The sequence below is a fragment of the Schistocerca cancellata genome, unplaced genomic scaffold (genome assembly GCF_023864275.1).
Source record: "Schistocerca cancellata isolate TAMUIC-IGC-003103 unplaced genomic scaffold, iqSchCanc2.1 HiC_scaffold_782, whole genome shotgun sequence".
NCBI classification, from domain to species: Eukaryota; Metazoa; Arthropoda; class Insecta; order Orthoptera; family Acrididae; genus Schistocerca; species Schistocerca cancellata.
In genome coordinates, this window is record NW_026046793.1 from 5,747,929 (window position 1) to 5,767,255 (window position 19,327).

At 42.3% G+C, this 19,327-nt stretch overlaps 1 protein-coding gene across 14 annotated transcripts in view; it reads right to left on the reverse strand.

The window, feature by feature from the left end:
- Window positions 1-208: 208 nt before the first annotated feature.
- LOC126143126 (disks large homolog 5-like) overlaps window positions 209-19,327 on the reverse strand; it is a 556,312-nt gene continuing 537,193 nt past the window's right edge. For 5 of the 14 annotated variants that reach the window (XM_049915329.1, XM_049915330.1, XM_049915331.1 and 2 more), the window contains 3 exons: window positions 11,890-12,055; window positions 11,512-11,677; window positions 209-506 (listed from right to left, as the gene is read on the reverse strand). In XM_049915329.1, the coding sequence (XP_049771286.1) occupies window positions 380-506; window positions 11,512-11,677; window positions 11,890-12,055 (459 nt within the window). In that variant the 3' untranslated portion in view covers window positions 209-379. The remainder of the gene's footprint in view (window positions 507-11,511; window positions 11,678-11,889; window positions 12,056-19,327) is intronic. The other 9 variants (XM_049915328.1, XM_049915327.1, XM_049915326.1 and 6 more) reach the window with 5 other exon arrangements.

Sequence of the window (19,327 nt, forward strand, 5' to 3'; positions counted from 1 at the left end):
TGGACGAGGTGGAGGCGACAGATGGACGGAGAGGGGTGGGAGCATAATGGGTCGGGGAGGGGGGGGGGGGGGGTGCATACACAGGCAATGCCACATACTCAGATACTTACATATATGAAATCACAGTTGTGCATCGGTGCATTGCAAAGACCATTACTATGTAGTAGTATAATGAAGAAAGTAGTTTATTTTAATTTACATAGTTTATTTTAATTTACATATTTACATATTGCACAGATAAACGTATAAAAAGCTATAACTCAACCAGGTTCTTGCAAGTTAACAGAGGAACAAAACTTCATATTGTTTTAATACTTAACAAAAGTTATCTATAAATAAATTTGTAAATCCTAATTTTCAAATATGATTTCCCCACAACTTATTCCTTCATTTGCTTTCTTTCCACGAAAGCTGTTACACGATCCCAGTGTGCTGTATGCTGCAATATGTTCTTTCCATTTACAACCATATCTTCTGGAACACCTGTCTCAAATGGTTGTTGCCACCTAAAATATAGAAATAAAGTGCTTTTTGTGTTGATTACCCACAGCAACAAACAGTGGATGTAAGTGATACAATCAGCAAAGAACTACAAGCACAGATTCACAGGACATCACTGGCAGAAAGAGACTTTTGACACTGATATCCAGCTACACATGTAACAAGGACAAATAAGATCAGGCATTAACTCACATGTACATGAATTTTTTATTGGATAGTCAGTTCACTAGAAAGGGAATGACATATTTAATAAACTGATAACATTCATCTACTGTTTCAAACAGACTGTCAGTAGATTAACATGTCCATTAAGTCTAAACACTATCTAATTCCTATAACGAATAACAAGTACAAATACATAAGCACTTAAGATGGATACATATTCATGTTCGGTGAGGAAAATCGACCAAATTTCACAGTAATCAACTACAGTGGAGTCGCGAGAGGAGATCAGTGACAGTTGCAACTGACTTGGTGCACCTGCTTTCTGCACGTACACAGTACCTCCATGTTGTCAGTGCTCTACAGACGACTATGCTCCGATCACAATTACTCAATAGTTGATGTCAGTCACTTGCTGCTACAGTTTTGCCACATCTGTTGCCAGCTACCGCTCTGTTACAGGCGGCACAGAAACACGGCGGGCTCGCTTCTCGAATGCTGTTATTGTGTAATGTAGAGCAATGTCTGAAGCGGTTGGCACGAGATAAGACAGCAATAGGAGATGATCTGTCCACAGCCGATTTTAAGTGACACACGACTTAATTGCGCCAGAAGGATCATTGTACAGCCCTGAATTTAAACTTGTGTCCTAAACTAAACAAAACCCAGTGATTTTCAATGTAGCCAACAAAGTGGCAGTCAACAATCTACAGCAGAAGTAAAAATCACAATCACTTTTTTCACGGCTATTAGAGTTAACCTCTACAAGCAAACTCTGAGACCGAAAAACTTCAGTTTCAGTGCTAAAAGCAAATTGTAAGTTCTCTCTCTGACTGATTATCTGAAACCATCCTCTCACTGCCTACACCAGCTGCCGTATTACCAACCATTGAGCAGTCCTGTTTGGCACTCAGTTGCAGGTTACAGACAGCACAAGCAGATTTCAATGAAAAGGGAATAATAGGAAGAAAAACAAGTGCAAATAGATTAAAATTCTGCTTCATGCAATGTCATGCGAAGCTCGTCTAACATAAGCTCGTCTCTAGGATTATAAAAACTGTATATGTAACGCTGAATTGCGCCTTGTGTATCAGGTATACTGAAATACAAAACAAGAGGGCCAGACTCAGGATTCGGGATCTGAAAACATCGTCAAGAAAGAAAGCCAGACAAGCACTTGGAAATGAACCAATTGCTGTGGCAGTCTGGCAACAGTGAATGTGTGTGACATTGAGCACTCCGATTTCAGGAAAGCAGATATAAAGCCAGAAGTGTCAACTAACACATAATTTTAATCATACTGTAGTTTCCACCAGTAGTTCCCATGGAAAGCTGGCAACAGTCCTCCCAGCAATCATCTGTTGCCAGCCACTCAATGCCTGTTGTGTGTGGTGAGTAGCACTATCTCCTTTCATATTGTCCATGTTCCATCCTGGGTTTTCTATCCTTTGAAAATTTGCTCTGACTGAGCTATTTTGCACAGATGAATTTGTATCCTGCATCAAACTGTAAGGAATCTAGCTATTACTTATACATCTTTATCCAAATGATTTGAAGGTTTCTCTCTAAATTACAATCTATCTATCATACATATAAAACGCAATGTTGTGAATGACTCATCACACCCAAACCAAACTGCCAAAGACATGATCTTTAAATCTGGAGAGACTGTCGATCTTATACTGAAGGCATTGTTTAGGAAGGGATTTTTGAAATCCCACGCATAATAGAAGGAAAGCTTTTTGAAAATATTAGCTATTAAGTCGATTTCGACGATAGCTCTAAAGAACTCCTGAAGTTTCTTTGAAGCTACAGCTATGAAAATTGGTATTTGTCTTCTTAGTTATAGACATTTTTTTAAAAAAATTGTGTTAGTGCTTTTGGAAATTACAATGCTAATGTGGTGAAACAGAGAAGAGATTTTTTATGCAAATATTTCATTATGACCATATTTTAAAGCTAAATCTCAAAACTGCAATTTGGCTTCTCAGTTAGAAATAAAAAAAATAGCTGTTACACTGTTGCTGAAAATTCAACTCCTTAGGGGATGACACGAGAGATAAAAGTGTGTAAGAAAATATTTTCTTGTATTAAAAAACATTTTAATGTTAAAAATCTGAAAATTGGTATTTCACTTATCAGTTACATATAAAAAATGTGTTTTAGGGATGAACATTTCTATGGAAATGTCTCCACAAGAATGCAAAAGGCATGATTAACGCCCATCTTTGACTTCAGCTAAAAGAATCACTTTTTGGTAAGAAGTACATTTGGGAAAGACCATGCTTCTATGGCCTTAATTTGCATGAAAAGTTTAGAAGTTAGTGCAATTTGTGCACAACATAAAAATTCAGTTTTAAAAAATCTGTGCAGAGCACACAGTCTGAGTGAGTGAAGCGGCAGATGCTAAGCTGGTAATCAATAAAACTAACTCTTACATGTAAATTATCTTTTCTGCAGAAGTTAGAATGGGTTAGACTTGTGAATAACTTAATCATGGGACTTTAAATTTAGATGCTTTATTACCAATATGAAAAAAAATGGCAAAAAAATAAATAATTTATCCACCCAGTTTTTCCTAAATACCCAGGTTTTTCTCAACCATGTAGAAGATGTCACCAGTGTGGAGCTGGAAAGAAAGAAAAAGAGAGAGAGAGAGTTATGGAATTATTAGGTTAAATGGTAACCTAACAGGAAGCAAACCATAGAAGATGGTTTAAAAACCACTGAGAACAAACATGTGGGCCGGGACCGTTTTTTAATATTAATCACATTATAAGGCTGCTGCACAACCATGCCACAATGGTTTGGAATAAATTTAGTAGAATGACAATATCAATTGGGAATTCTATCTGCTGTAGAGAAGCAATGCAAAGTTTGTAAATGTCTCGGAAAGCACTAGCACATGTTCACACAAGTAGGACCATCTAACCAGAGCTTCATAAAAGATGCATGTGAAACATGTCCTGTTACCTTCAGTTGCTACTTGCTGAGAATTTCCTCACTCATTGACAGCATTTGGGAGATTCAAATGCATTATTAGCAAGTTTCTTCTTCTGAGTGTATTGTACCAGAGTTCTTGAGAATTTTATTTTCTTACAAATAAGTGTACATATTGTGAGTCAGAATAGCAAAATATGAATAGAATGTGCTGTGTATCAGACAAATATTTGGAATATGGGTCCAGGGTGAAAGTGAGGTAAGTTGTGCATCCAGACCATACCTGAATAACAACTGAGAACTATAAACAGTGCAGATCCAGGTAAGGGTACACGTAATTCCAACAGAACAATATACCTGTAATGGTAATAGCTTGCTACCTATGCCACTTCCTGAGACTATTTTAACAAACGATACTGGAAATAATGTGTTTAGGACAGATCTTTAATGTGGGATACCAATCTGCACATTTCATTATACAAAAGCACGAGTAAAAAAAAAGGCACATTATCTTCGCATACATTTCAATTCAAATTCGGCACTTAGTTTGCTTCTGTCAGTCAAACACAGCACACGACATGTGATTAAAAGTAACACCACTATTTTATCACACATACAGATTGAATACATGCAATGAGCATTAAATGTGTAATTCAGGATCAAAAACTGCAAAACCTTTAAGATTGCAGCAGAGTTAACATACACTGCAAAACATCTCTTTGAAACATTTTCCGCACAGTCTACTGCAATAAAGTGTTGAGAAATGTGCTACCTATAGATCTCATCTTGCAGTTAGGTCTTTGTATCAGTAGTTAGGAAAGCAGACACAGTCTAACCCATTTAGGGAACCCTGGAACCAAAATTACAAATGGTAAACATCCCAAACCTTCCCTGGTGGTTTTTTTTGTGGTTTTAGGGCGCACAACTTCAATGGTCATTAGCGCCCTGACTACTCTAAGAATGCACCGCGAGGCACAAGTTGACAACAACAACTAAAAGGGAAAACACGATAAAAGACAGACTAACAGGTATAGGATTAAAAAACAGCATCATCAAATGTCCTTAGCGAAGTTCGTCAAATTGATAAAACGAAGAACACGAGCAGCTGCTCATGGGTCATCCGCTAAAATGGCATCGAAAGTATTTGGCAGGTTAAGATCTAGGCGCTGTGTGTTAAGATCTGGGCAGGACATTAAAATGTGTCTAACCGTCAGCAAGTGCCCACATGGGCAGAACGGCGCCGGCGCAGCCGTCAGCAGATGGCGATGGCTGAACCGGCAGTGTCCAATTCTTAACCGAGCTAAAACGACCTCCTCCCGCCGAGAAGGGCGGGAGGAGTACGTCCAAGCCACGGGAAGAGGTTTTAAGGCCCGAAGCTTGTTGTCGGTAAGTGCAGCCCAATCGGCATGCCACAGCGACACAATGCGCTGACAAATGACCCTGCTAAAATCGGACGAAGGGACACAACAAGAAGCTGTCCGAGGCTGGAGGACCGCAGCCTTGGCCGCGGCATCTGCAGCTTCGTTCCCAGGGATACCGACATGGCCAGGAACCCACATAAAGCTAACCGGAGAACAGACGTCCACCAGCTGCTGAAGAGAGCGTTGGATCCGGTGTACGAAAGGGTGAACCGGGTACGGATCACTGAGGCTCTGGATGGCGCTCAGGGAGTCGGAGCAGATGACATAAGCAGAATGTCGGTGGCGGCAGATGTAAAGAACAGCCTGGTAGAGGGCAAAGAGCTCAGCTGTGAAGACCGAACAATGGCCATGGAGCCGGTATTTGAAACTTTGTGCCCCGACAATAAAGGAACACCCAACCCCGTCATTGGTCTTAGAGCCATCTGTATAAATGAAAGTCATGTTGATGAACTTCGAACAAAGTTCCAAAAAACGGGAGTGGTAGACCGAACCGGGGGTGACCTCTTTTGGGAGCGAGCTGAGGTCCAGGTGAACGCGGACCTGAGCCTGGAGCCAAGGTGGCGTGTGGCTCTCGCCCACTCGAAAGGTTGCAGGGAGTGAAAAATTAAGGTGTTGAAGGAGGCGACGAAAGCGAACTCCAGGGGGGTAGCAGGGCAGAGACATACAACCCGTATTGACGGTCGAGAGAGTCGTCAAAAAAGGAACGATAAGACGGATGGTCGGGCATTGACAGTAGCCGACAGGCATACCGACAAAGCAGTATATCGCGCCGGTAGGTGAGTGGCAATTCGCCAGCGTCAGCATGAGGACACTCTATGGGACTAGTATAAAATGCTCCGATCGTAAGTCGTAAACCCCGATGTTGTATGGAGTTGAGGCGGCGTAAGATGGATGGCCGTGCAGAGGAGTATACGAAGCTCCCATAATCCAGCTTGGAGCGGACGATCGACCGATATAGACGAAGTAGGACGGTTCTATCTGCTCCCCACGACAGACCACTGAGAACATGGAGGACATTTAAAGAACGGGTACAACGGGCGGCCAAATATGACATGTGGAGACCAGCTAAGTTTCCTGTCAAATGTAAGGCCTAAAAATTTGGTTGTCTCCACGATTGGGAGAGCAACGGGACCGAGTCTTAAGGACGGTGGGAGAAACTCTTTGTAGCGCCAGAAGTTAATACAGACCGTCTTCTCGGCAGAAAAACGGAAGCCATTGGCGACACTCCAGGAGTAAAGACTGTCAAGAGAACGCTGAAGACAGCGCTCCAGGACACGTGTACACTGCGCACTGCAATAGATGGTAAAATCGTCCAAGAAAAGGGAGCCTGATACATCAGCTGGGAGGCAATCCATTATTGGATTCATCACGATGGCGAAGAGAGCGACGCTCAAAACTGAGCCCTGTGGCACCCCATTCTCCTGGCGAAAGGTGTCGGACAGGACAGAACCCACACGTACCCTGAACTGTCGATCCATTAAAAAGGAACGAATAAAAAGAGGGAGGCGACTGCGAAGGCCCCATGTATGCATGGTGCGGAGAATGCCCGCCCTCCAACAGGTGTCGTAAGCCTTCTCCAAATCAAAGAACACAGCCGCAGTCGGGTGATTCCGCAAGAAGTTATTCATAATGAAGGTCGACAACATAACCAGATGGTCAACAGCAGAGCGGCGCCTACGAAATCCACATTGTACATTGGTAAGTAGGCGTCGAGACTCTAGCAGCCAAACCAATCGAGAGTTAACCATTCGCTCCATCACTTTACAGACACAGCTAGTAAGCGAGATAGGTCGATAACTGGAAGGCAAGTGCTTGTCCTTCCCCGGCTTAGGAATCGGGACAACAATAGACTCGCTCCAGCATGCGGGAACATGTCCCTCAATCCAGATGCGATTATAAGTACGGAGAAGGAAACCTTTACCCGCAGGAGAAAGGTTCTTCAGCATCTGAATATGAATAGAATCAGGCCCTGGAGCGGAGGACCGTGATCGGCCAAGTACGTTTTAGAGTTCCCGCATGGTGAATGGGGCATTATAACTTTCACAATTCGAGGAGCGGAAGTCAGGTGGCCTAGCCTCCTCTGCCTGTTTGCGGGGAGGAAGGCAGGGTGGTAATGAGCGGAGCTCGAAACCTCTGCGAAAAAGCGGCCGAAGGCATTGGAGACAGCCTCAGGGGCCACAAGGACGTCATTCGCGACCTTCAAGCCAGAAACTGGGGAGTGGACCTTAGTGCCAGAGAGCCGGCGCAGGCTACCCCAGACAACAGAAGAAGGAGTAAAACTGTTGAAGGTGCTTGTGAAAGCAGCCCAGCTGGCTTTCTTGCTTTCTTTAATAATACGACGACACTGAGCACGTAATCGTTTATAATTCATACAATTCGCCACTGTAGGGTGGCGTTTAAAGGTGCGTAAAGCACGTCGACGAGCACGTAAAGCATCTCTACATGCTGCGGTCCACCAGGGGACCGATACGCGACGTGGAGAAGAAGTAGGGTGAGGGATGGAATATTCAGCAGCAGCGAGAATGACTTCCGTGAGGTGTGCGACCTGACGATCGCAGCTTGTGAAGGTTTGATCCTGAAAGGTCGCCCTGGAAGAGAAGAGCCCCCAGTCTGCCTTGGAGATGGTCCAACTAGAGGAGCACGGAGAGGGAGTATGCTGCAGGAGATGGATAACACACGGGAAGTGGTCGCTCGAATATGTATCAGCAAGTGCATACCACTCAAACCGGCGTGCAAGTTGGGGAGTACATATAGAGAGGTCTAAATGGGAATAGGTGTGAGATGTGTCCGAAAGAAAAGTAGGGGCGCCAGTATTGAGGCAGACAAGATTGAGCTGGTTGAAAAGGTCTGCTAACAAGGAGCCCCTCGGGCAGGAGGCTGGAGAACCCCAAAGGGGATGGTGGGCATTGAAGCCTCCAGTTAACAAAAATGGTGCAGGTAGCTGAGCAATAAGTTGCATCATGTCTGCCCTGGTAACGGCAGATGACGATGGAGTGTAAACGGTACAAAAGGAAAACATAAAAATGGGGAGAGTAATGCGGATGGCAACTGCCTGCAGGCCGGTGTGCAACGTGATGGGATCGTAGTAAATATCATCCCGGACCAGCAACATAACCCCTCCATGAGCTGGGACACCTACCACAGGGGTAGGTCAAAACGCACAGAGGTGTAGTGTGCCAAGGCAATTTGATCGCATGGGCGTAGCTTCGTTTCCTGGAGGGCTACGACGAGCGGACGGTGCAAGCGGAGCAGCAACTTCAAATCCTCTCGGTTGGAGCGAATGCTGCGAATATTCCAGTGAATAAGTGCCTTCGTAAGAAAAGGAAGATGAAAGAAGGGGTCACCTCGAAGGCTGCTGAGGGCCTGGCTTCGAGCGAGCACTGCCGCTGCTATCGGTAGGCGGACAGTCATCGTCCATTGGGTCCATAGGTTCATCGGCCACCTCGGGAGGATGGCCGGGAGGGGGAGCTTCCTCCGCCGGTGAACGGCCAGATGTTCGGCTACCAGCGGTGCGGCCAGGCGAAACGGATGACGGCCTGGGGCGGCAACCGCTGGGTGGCGCAGGAGAAGAAATGCGCCGAGGCGGAGAAGGAGAACTGTGCTTCCTATGAGCCTTTTTGGAAGGACGTTTGGTGGAAGTACCGGTCGAAGGCTGGGAGGTCGAGGAACGTAGGAAGTCTGCACGGGACGGTTCCTTCTTGAAGGCCCGTGCATCTGACTTCGGGGTCTTCGTCTTAGCAGAAGCTGATGAAGGGGCTGGTGTCTGTGGGGTGATGGGAGGAAGAGGAGACGTCGACCGCGCGATCTTAGCACTGGCCGAACGGACGACCGTGGTGCTGAAGGTCAGATCGCATGTCTGGGTTGCTACCTCCCTGGTAGTCCGAGGAGAGGCGAGGACAGTACTGTATTTCCCCGCTGGGAGCAGCGCGGGCTTCCTACTAGCCAATAGCTTGCGAGCAGCCGAGGTGGACACTTTCTCTTTGACCTGAATTTCTTGGATACAGCGTTCTTCCTTATAGACAGGACATTCGCGGGAGGATGCGGCATGGTCACCCCGACAGTTCACACAACGAGGAGACTGAGGTGGACAGTCACCCTCATGGGCATCCCTGCCACAAGTGACACATTTAGCCGCATTGGAACAAGACTGTCGAGTGTGACACTGGTAGCAGCGCGTAGGTGTCTGGACATAGGGGCGAACAGAAATAACCTCGTAGCCCGCCTTGATGCGCGATGGCAGCTTAACACTATCGAAGGTCAAGAAAAGTGTCCGGGTCGGTACAAGGTCATTGTTGACCTTTTTCATGACCTGATTGACAGCCGTCACGCCATGCTCAGCGAGGAAAGATTGAAGCTCCTCGTCAGTCAATCCGTCGAGGGAGCTAGTATAGACTACACCACGAGACGAATTCAAAGTTCGGTGGGCCTCCACCCGGACAGGGAACGTGTACAGGAGGGTGGCCCGAAGCAGTTTTTGTGCCTGAAAGGCACTCTCAGTTTCTAGTAATAAGGTGCCGTTACGCAACCTGGTACAAGATTTGACAGATCCGGCTATGGCATCTACGCCCTTCTGAATAACGAAAGGGTTGACAGAGGAAAAATCCTTTCCGTCCCCAGATCGAGAAACTACGAGGAACTGTGGGACAGGCGGTAGTACTTTTGTCACTGTTGGCTGGTCACGTTTCCATTTTTGGGTCGAAATCGAGAGAGATGGAGTAGAATCCATTGCGGAGGAATCCCCCATGATTGCCAGCGTCTCCGATGGCGCGCTCCTTCCTTGTGGGGACCCTCTCAGAGGGCACTCCCACCTTAGGTGAATGTTTACACCTCAGGTCACACCTCCCGAGAAACAGACGGAGGGACCAATCGGCATGGTCAGAAGGTATCAGCTCAGGCAATCACCCCTCCCCGGGCCTGGCCTTTACCAGGGGGTACGTGCGTGCCTTACATGTCTACCCAGGGCGGGGACTTACGCGTTACCCCGTCACCGGCTACGCGTGCGAACGCGTGGGTCGGCCTTCAGGCACGCACAGGGAGGAAGGAAGAAGAGGAAAAAGAAGAGAGAGAGGGAGAAAGAGGACAGACTGTCTCAAACGCCAAGGCGGAGACCAGAGAAGGCAAGGAGAAGAAGGCAATGAGAAGGCAAGGAGAAGAAGGCAATGAGAAGGCAAGGAGAAGAAGGCAATGAGAAGGCAAGGAGAAGAAGGCAATGAGAAGGCAAGGAGGAAAAAAAAGGCAATGAGAAGGCAAGGAGAAAAAAAAAGGCAATGAGAAGGCAAGGAGAAAAAAAAAGGCAATGAGAAGGCAAGGAGAAAAAAAAAGGCAATGAGAAGGCAAGGAGAAAAAAAAAGGCAATGAGAAGGCAAGGAGAAAAAAAAAGGCAATGAGAAGGCAAGGAGAAAAAAAAACACAATGAGAAGGCAAGGAGAAAAAAAAACACAATGAGAAGGCAAGGAGAAAAAAAAAGGCAATGAGAAGGCAAGGAGAAAAAAAAAGGCAATGAGAAGGCAAGGAGAAAAAAAAGGCAATGAGAAGGCAAGGAGAAAAAAAAGGCAATGAGAAGGCAAGGAGAAAAAAAAGGCAATGAGAAGGCAAGGAGAAAAAAAAGGCAATGAGAAGGCAAGGAGAAAAAAAAGGCAATGAGAAGGCAAGGAGAAAAAAAAGGCAATGAGAAGGCAAGGAGAAAAAAAGGCAATGAGAAGGCAAGGAGAAGTCAAGGGAAAGAGTAAGGAAGACAGTGAGGTGGAGAAGAGCAAAGAAAGGAACCAACAAAAGGAAGGAAGAAACGAGAAGTGAAAAACCAAGAAGACCACAATTATAGGTCGTGGAACCGTCCGTCTCCGGACGCAGGCGCTAACTACCCCCGTGAGGGGGATGGACTCCTTTTAGTCGCCTCTTACGACAGGCAGGAATACCTCGGGCCTATTCTAATCCCCGGACCCGCAGGGGGGTTTCCCTGGTGTGGCAACCGTAAGCAGCATCTGAGCTCTACTGGACGGTTTAATGATTATGTGTGTGTTCTCTTCCTGTAGTCTTGGAAACTGTCATACTATACATTGGTTATAGAATACGAGTCATGTTGTAAGAATATACTCCAATCACAAGTAAATGAGATGAACAGTGAGAGCACTCAAGATGCCACATATACCTCTCATAGAAATGAAAACAACGAACTGGTGAACAAAGGAATTCGAATCAAAACTTCCAAAACAAAACGCAAGAGCAATAATGTGTGATACTTGTGTAGAACAAATAGGATGTACGTACTCCTGGAGGTCCCTTCCTCACACCTTGCTGTTTCAAACTGACATTACACCATGACACTGCAATAAATACTTCTAAATATGTATGTTACAGTTTTTATATTCTGTAACATAGTAGTCAGTCAGTCCACGAAGATATGAATTTTGTTCTTTCAATTATTTAAATCAAGATTATACACTGGACATCAATTGAAATATAGAAACATACATTTGCTGGAACTCACCATACAGCAATGAGGTCTCTTAATGATTGAACCAGTTGATCATTATTAGACAGTAAAGCATCCATATGTTGATTCCACTCACAGGTATTTGAGAATTTGTTGGAACTTTCAGATTCACGTGTTTCATCTGAGTGCATGCCAATGAGATGCTCTAAACGAGGATCGTCTGAAAATTATTTTTGTTTCATAAGCCATATCAAAGTTTCATCATCCTAATGATTTTACAGGTGTCACTTTGTTCTATTTTATTAAAAATGCAGCATTTTGCAGAAATTAATTCAGCCAGACCATCGTGAACACAGTTCTTACAAAGTTCTGGCACATAAATCTAAAGACCAATCATTATTTGCAATGTTTTTCCAAGTTACCATTTCTTACCTGCGAGGATAGACATTTCAGGTAAACTTAGTGTCCTATGTCTTGCCATCCTCTTTTGCGCCACAAGATCCAGTATATAGAACAAGTCATTATATGCTGTACCAAAGTCCAATGTCTCTTGTAAAGTAGAATCTCTGTTCATCAGTGATACCATGGTTTCATGCAACTGCAATCAAAGAAAGATTGGGGGCACAATTTGGATATTGCAGTTCTGTCATTAACACCTCAAATAATAATAATAATAATAATAATAATAATAATAATATCCCGTGGAGGCCCGGGAAAAGAATAGGCCTCTGGTATGTTCTGCCAGTTGTAAAAGGCGACGAAAAGAACAAACCACTAATAGGGCTAGTGTGATTAGTTGGTTCAGGACAGAACTAAAGAAGCCTCGGACAAGCGCCGTCATGGTCGGGGACGACGCTTGAACCCTATGCCCGCCCACAATGGTAACGACACTGCTAGCCAACTGGAAAATTATTTAAATCCAAATAGAGGTGTTTTGCAAGATATGCTTCCTGCAACCACCCTAGAAGGAAAACAAAGACAGAGGATGAGATGGTCAGATGAAGTTAACCAACACCTCATGTTCTGTTATTACCAAGCAAGAAAACCTAGGAACCAACACAACTGGATACAGATCACAAGTATACACAACATTTATTACCAGATACCCAGAATTAAAATTTTTAACAGAACAACGACTAGCTGATCAGATCCATGTAATAATAAAAAATAACAGGATACCCCAGTCAGAATTAGAAAACATCAAACAACAAGTACAACAAATACTGGAACAAAATAATGTGCAATCAGAAGAAGAAGAAAATACAGTAATGGACTCAAACATCCCAGAGCAAACAAAGGACAACACGCATCAATTTTAAACAATCAGAGGAAAACAAAATCTTCAGACAGCCACCAGAACAAGCACAAATAGAACACGAAGTGACACACATGTTAGATATAGAAGATAAATTTCAGCTGACATATATAGAACACAAAGACACAAATACAGACATTAGACCATTCTTGCATGGACCGCCAAATAACCCACAAGTCGAAACAACAATAAAAACTACCAACGCAATCATACACAACAAAATAAATGAAAACACAACTATGGAAGAGTTACAACTACTGGTTTATATAGGAGCACTCACTACACTAAATATACACACTAGGCAACACAGAAGAAACCCACAAAACCAGCTTGGCAACACAGGCTACAGATCAGAATAGAAAAACTGAGAAAAGACATCGGACAGCTAACACAATTTATAAAAAATGAAATGTCAGAAAAAAAAACGAAAAAGGTTAGGTAAAATCTCACAACAAGAAGCGATAGAGCAATTAAATGAAAAGAAGCAGAAATTACAAGCATTGGCCAAACGACTTAGAAGATACAAAAAATGTGAAAATAGAAGGAAACAAAACCAAACATTCAACACAAACCAAAAGAAATTTTACCAGACAATAGATAACACACACATTAAAATAGACAATCCACCAAACATAACAGACATGGAACACTTCTGGAGCAACATATGGTCAAACCTGGTACAACATAACAGGCATGCACGGTGGATACAAGCAGAAACAGACACATACAAGATGATACCACAAATGCCTGAAGTGATAATTTTGCAACACGAAGTCACCCAAGCAATTAATTCTACTCACAATTGGAAAGCCCCTGGAAAAGATAAAATAGCAAATTTCTGGCTAAAGTAGTTCACCTCAACACATTCACATCTAACTAAATTATTTAACAGTTACATTGCAGACCCATACACATTCCCTGATACACGTACACATGGAATAACTTATCTTCAACCTAAAGATCAAGCAGACACAGCAAACCCAGCTAAATATCGCCCCATAACATGCCTACCAACAATATACAAAATATTAACTTCAGTCATTACACAGAAATTAATGACACATACAACACAGAACAAAATTATAAATGAAGAACAAAAAGGCTGCTGCAAAGGAGCACGAGGATGTAAAGAGCAACTGATAATAGATACAGAGGTGACATATCAAGCTAAAACTAAACAAAGGTCGCTACACTACGCATACATTGATTACCAAAAAGCCTTTGATAGTGTACCACACTCATGGTTACTACAGATTTTGGAAATATACAAAGTAGATCCTAAATTGATACAGTTCCTAAACATAGAAATGAAAAATTGGAAAACTATACTTAATATCCAAACAAATTCAAATAATCACACATCACAGCCAATACAGATTAAGTGTGGAATATACCAAGGAGACTCATTAAGTCCTTTCTGGTTCTGCCTTGCTCTGAACCCACTATCCAACATGCTAAATAATACATATTATGGATACAATGTTACTGGAACATACCTGCACAAAATCACACCTTTGCTATACATGGATGATCTAAAACTACTGGCAGCAACCAATCAACAACTCAACCAATTACTAAAGATAACAGAAGTATTCAGCAATGATATATAAATATGGCTTTTGGAACAGACAAATTTAAGAAAAATAGCATTGTCAAGGGAAAACACACTAAACAAGAAGATTACATATTGGAGAACCACAGCGACTGCATAGAAGCAATGGAAAAACAGATGCCTATAAATATCTAGGATACACACAAAAAATAGGAATAGATAATACAAATATTAAAGAAGAACTAAAACAAAAATATAGACAGAGACTAACAAAAATACTGAAAACAGAATTGACAGCAAGAAACAAGACAAAAGCTATAAATACTTATGCTATACGAATATTGACTTACTCATTTGGAGTAGTGAAATGGAGTAACACAGACCTAGAAGCACTCAATACACTTACACGATCACAATGCCACAAATATAGAATACATCACATACATTCAGCAACAGAAAGATTCACATTAAGCAAAACGGAAGGAGGAAGGGGATTTATTGACATAAAAAACCTACATTACGGACATGTAGACAATTTAAGAAAATTCTTTCTAGAACGAGCAGAAACTAGCAAAATACACAAAGCAATCACTCATATAAATACATTGGCTACACCACTGCAATTTCATAACCACTTCTACAATCCTTTAGATCACATAACATCAACAGATACAAAAAAAGTAAATTGGAGAAAGAAAACACTACATGGCACAGCCACACATCGATCAAGACGCATCCAACACATGGCTAAGAAAAGGCAATATATACAGTGAGATGGAAGGATTCATGATTGCAATACAGGATCAAATAATAAACACCAGATATTACAGCAAGCATATTATTAAAGGTCCCAATACCACAACAGATAAAGACAGACTTTGCAAACAACAAATAGAAACAGTAGATCACATCACAAGTGGATGTACAATACTAGCAGATACAGAATACCGCAGAAGACATGACAATGTAGCAAAAATAATACATCAACAGCTTGCCTTACAACATAAACTTATAAAACAACACGTTCCCACATACAAGTTTGTACCACAAAATGTACTGGAGAATGATGAATACAAATTATACTGGAACAGAACCATTGTAACAGATAAAACAACACCACATAACAAACCTGACATCATACTCACCAATAAAAAGAAGAAATTAACACAACTAATCGAAATATCCATACCCAATACAACAAATATACAAAAGAAAACAGGAGAAAAAATTGAAAAATACATCCAACTGGCTGAGGAAGTCAAGGACATGTGGCATCAGGATAAAGTCAACATTATACCAATTATATTATCAACTACAGGAGTCATACCTCACAATATCCACCAGTACATCAATGCAATACTTCTACATCCAAACATATATATACAACTACAAAAATCTGTAATTATTGATACATGTTCAATGACCCGAAAGTTCCTAAATGCAATATAACATATACCATACAGTTACAAGGAAGTCACGCTTGACCGAGGTCCGCGTCACATTCCATTTTTAACCAGACTTAAGTCTGAGGAAAAAAAAGATAATAATAATAATAATAATAATAATAATAATAATAATAATAATAATAATAATTATTATTATTATAATAATAATAATTATTATAATAATAATTATAATAATAATAATAATAATTATAATAATAATAATAATAATAGCTCCTGTATCAAAAAAAAAATTAAAAAATGGCAGCCTCGATTCTAAGAGAGATGAAATCATTTATTACAGAAAATGTATTTCATTCACTACAGGACCCTCTTCAGTGCAAATATTAGTTTTAAAATTTGTGCAATAAAAGCACATATAACTTCAACATGACCTCAACACACAATAAACGTTGGATGAGGAGGATGTTGATGATTGGTTTGTGGGCTGATTAACCGCACGGTCATCAGTGCCTGTACAGTGTCCCAATCTTTACACAGTCAAATTTTAGCCATGTTCACAAATAATGATGATGTTGAAATGATGGCGCAACACAAACACCCAGTGCCTGGGCAGATAAAATGGCCGAACCAGCCGGGAATCGAACCCGGGACTCTGTGATCCAGAGGCAGCAACGCTAGCCATTAGACCACAAGCTGCGGACGGCCATGTTGAAGTTGTTAGTATGTGCTTTTATTACACGAGTCTTCAATACTTATTTTTGTACTGAAAATGGCCATGCGGTGACAAATCAATTTGCTGTAATAAATTATTTCAAATCTCTTACAACTGAGGCTGCCATTTTTCTTGTTTACAGCACTAATACTGTGGTAGTTGAGAACATGGTTTCCAGAGGAATCCAACCTCAATAAAAATAATTTACAACTACAGAAACTAACTTACAAAAATGAATTTTAAAGGGGAAAAAACGTTTTCTCAGCTTCCGGAATGTGTTCGACAACAAAACAGGAGCATATGGAATATTGGACAAGCTGAGTGATTGGACTGAAGATTTTCTAGGTAACAGAAAACAACATGTCATTTTCAATAGAGAGAAACCTTCAGATGTATAATACATAAATGTCCTAATGTTGAAAGTAGCATGAAGATTTTCATGGAAAATACTGTTGTGTACAGAGATGTTGCAACACTAGGAAATTGAATCGAAATCCAACACAATCTGCAAATGATCAATGCTTGGTGCAGGGATTGGCAGGTGACCCTCAACGTAAAACAAATTTAATGAATTGCAAATAAATAGGCAGGAAGACCCACTGCTATATGGCTGAACAACTGCAGAACACTCACTGGATGCAATCACTCCCATAAAACATCTAGTAATGTACGTATGGAGCAGTTTAAAGTGGAATGAACACATGAAACTTATTGCTGAGGCTGACACCAAACAGACTCATTGGAAGATCCTGTGGAGATGGAGGCAACCCACAACGCAGGCAGCTTACAAAACCCTTGTTCAACCAATACTTTATGAACCTCATCAGGCTGGTTTCTGTATCAGATAGGAAAGACACAAGAACAAGGGCATTCAAAGAAGAGCAGCACATTTCGTTAAAGGTTCATTTAGTAAGAGAGTGAAGATGATGCTCAGCTAATCCCAGAGCGACGCTGCAAGAGAAGCATTCTGCACCACTGTGCTCTTTACTGTCAAAACTTCCAAGAGCGTACATTCCTAGAATATATATATGAAGATAGTAATTGTACTTGAGAGAACAGATACCATTGATGACTGTGCAGCTTCTCTAGAATGAATGATACTTGAAACCTTCAGCTGCCTACAGGTGTTGATATACCTCGATGGGGACAGCTGAAAATGTGCCCCCCGACCGGGACTCGAACCCGGGATCTCCTGCTTACATGGCAGACACACATTTTCAGCTATCCCCACCAAGGTATATCAACAACACCTGTCAGCAGATAAGGGTTTTAATTAATTATCATTTATTCTAGAGAAGCTGCACGGTGATCAATGGTATCTGTTCTTTCGAGAACAATTACTATCTTCATATATATAGTTAAAGGCTATCCAGCCATTGACGTTCGTCTGTGCAAATGCGCACAGGTTGCCTGAACTCTTATGGGAATAGACAACTTGGTGTGCGCGAGTAATGAGTGGAAGGGCAAATATCTATTAGGTACATTACGTATATAGACGGTGGACAGTTGGGAATGTGGGTCTCACGGGAAGCGTGCAAGGGATAAGTCCCTGCAGTCGCACTATTCGTCTGTACCCTCGGTGGCTCAGACGGATAGAGCGTCTGCCATGTAAGCAGGAAATCCTGGGTTCAAGTCCCGGTCGGGGAACACATTTTCAGCTGTCCCCATCGACGTATATCAACAACACCTGTCGGGAGCTGAGGGTTTCAATTAATTATCATTCCTAGAAGAGTTACTAGTATATTGCTTCCTACAACATGTACAGGGTGTACATATAGTCCGGGAACACTCAATTATTTATTGCACAAGAACCAAACATTGGACAGATATTATACATGTCATTTTGAAGAGAAACCCTGAAAGTTTTTTTTTATGTATACCACCACAGCGTAGTTTGGTAAGTTGCTGATAATCAGTGCTAGTTGCAAATGTAGCGCGTTCAGGTGCAGAGCAAGCTTTCTGTGTGTTGGAATTCGAGAAAAACAAGTGTGCTACAGCTGTTCAATGATTGTTTAGAACCAAGTATGGCAAGAAGCCACCAACATGGAAGGCCATTTACCACTGGCACAACAAATTTGTTACGACGGGTTTCTTGTGCCCGACAGAGAGAGGCAGATGTCCCAGTGCAAGTGAAGTGAATGTGGAGCACGTACGAGAGACATTTGTAAAGACTCCAAAGGAATCTGCTCCAATGACAGTGTGGAAAGTCCTGTGACAGAAGCTGTCCATGAAACCATTCAAATTGGAGCTAGTGCAGAAGCTCCATGACGACAAAGACAAGTGTTTTGAGTTTTGTTTGCAGTTGCAACAATTGAATGAGGATGGGGATGGCACTGTTGATTGCTTAATTTTTAGCGATGAAGCCACTTTTCACACTAATGGGAAAGTGAACAGGCATAATTGTTGAATATGGGGTTCAAAGCATCCACATGAATGCATTGAATTTGAGCACGATTCCCCAAAGGTAAATGTTCTTTGTGCTGTGTCGCGTCAAAAACTGTACAGGCCACATTGTTCTTTGCCGAGAGTACTGTCACCGGATATTCCTACTTGGACATGTTGGGGCAATGGCTGATGCCTCAAATGCAATCGGACTCTCTGTTCATCTTTCAGCAGGATGGGGCTCCACCCCGTTTTCATCGCGAAATTCATCGGTACCTGAACACGGAGCTGCTGCATCGATAGATCGTCCTTGCTACAAAAGGGGACAGCTGTTTCATGAAAGGGCCTTCCCGATCACCAGATCTCACTCCATGTGACTTTTTACTGTGGGGACACATTATAGATCTGGTGTATGTACCGCCCTAGCATGTGATGTAGCAGAGCTCTGGGAGAGAATACGGGAAGCGACTGCCGCAGTCGACGATAATTTAAAGTATTCTTGA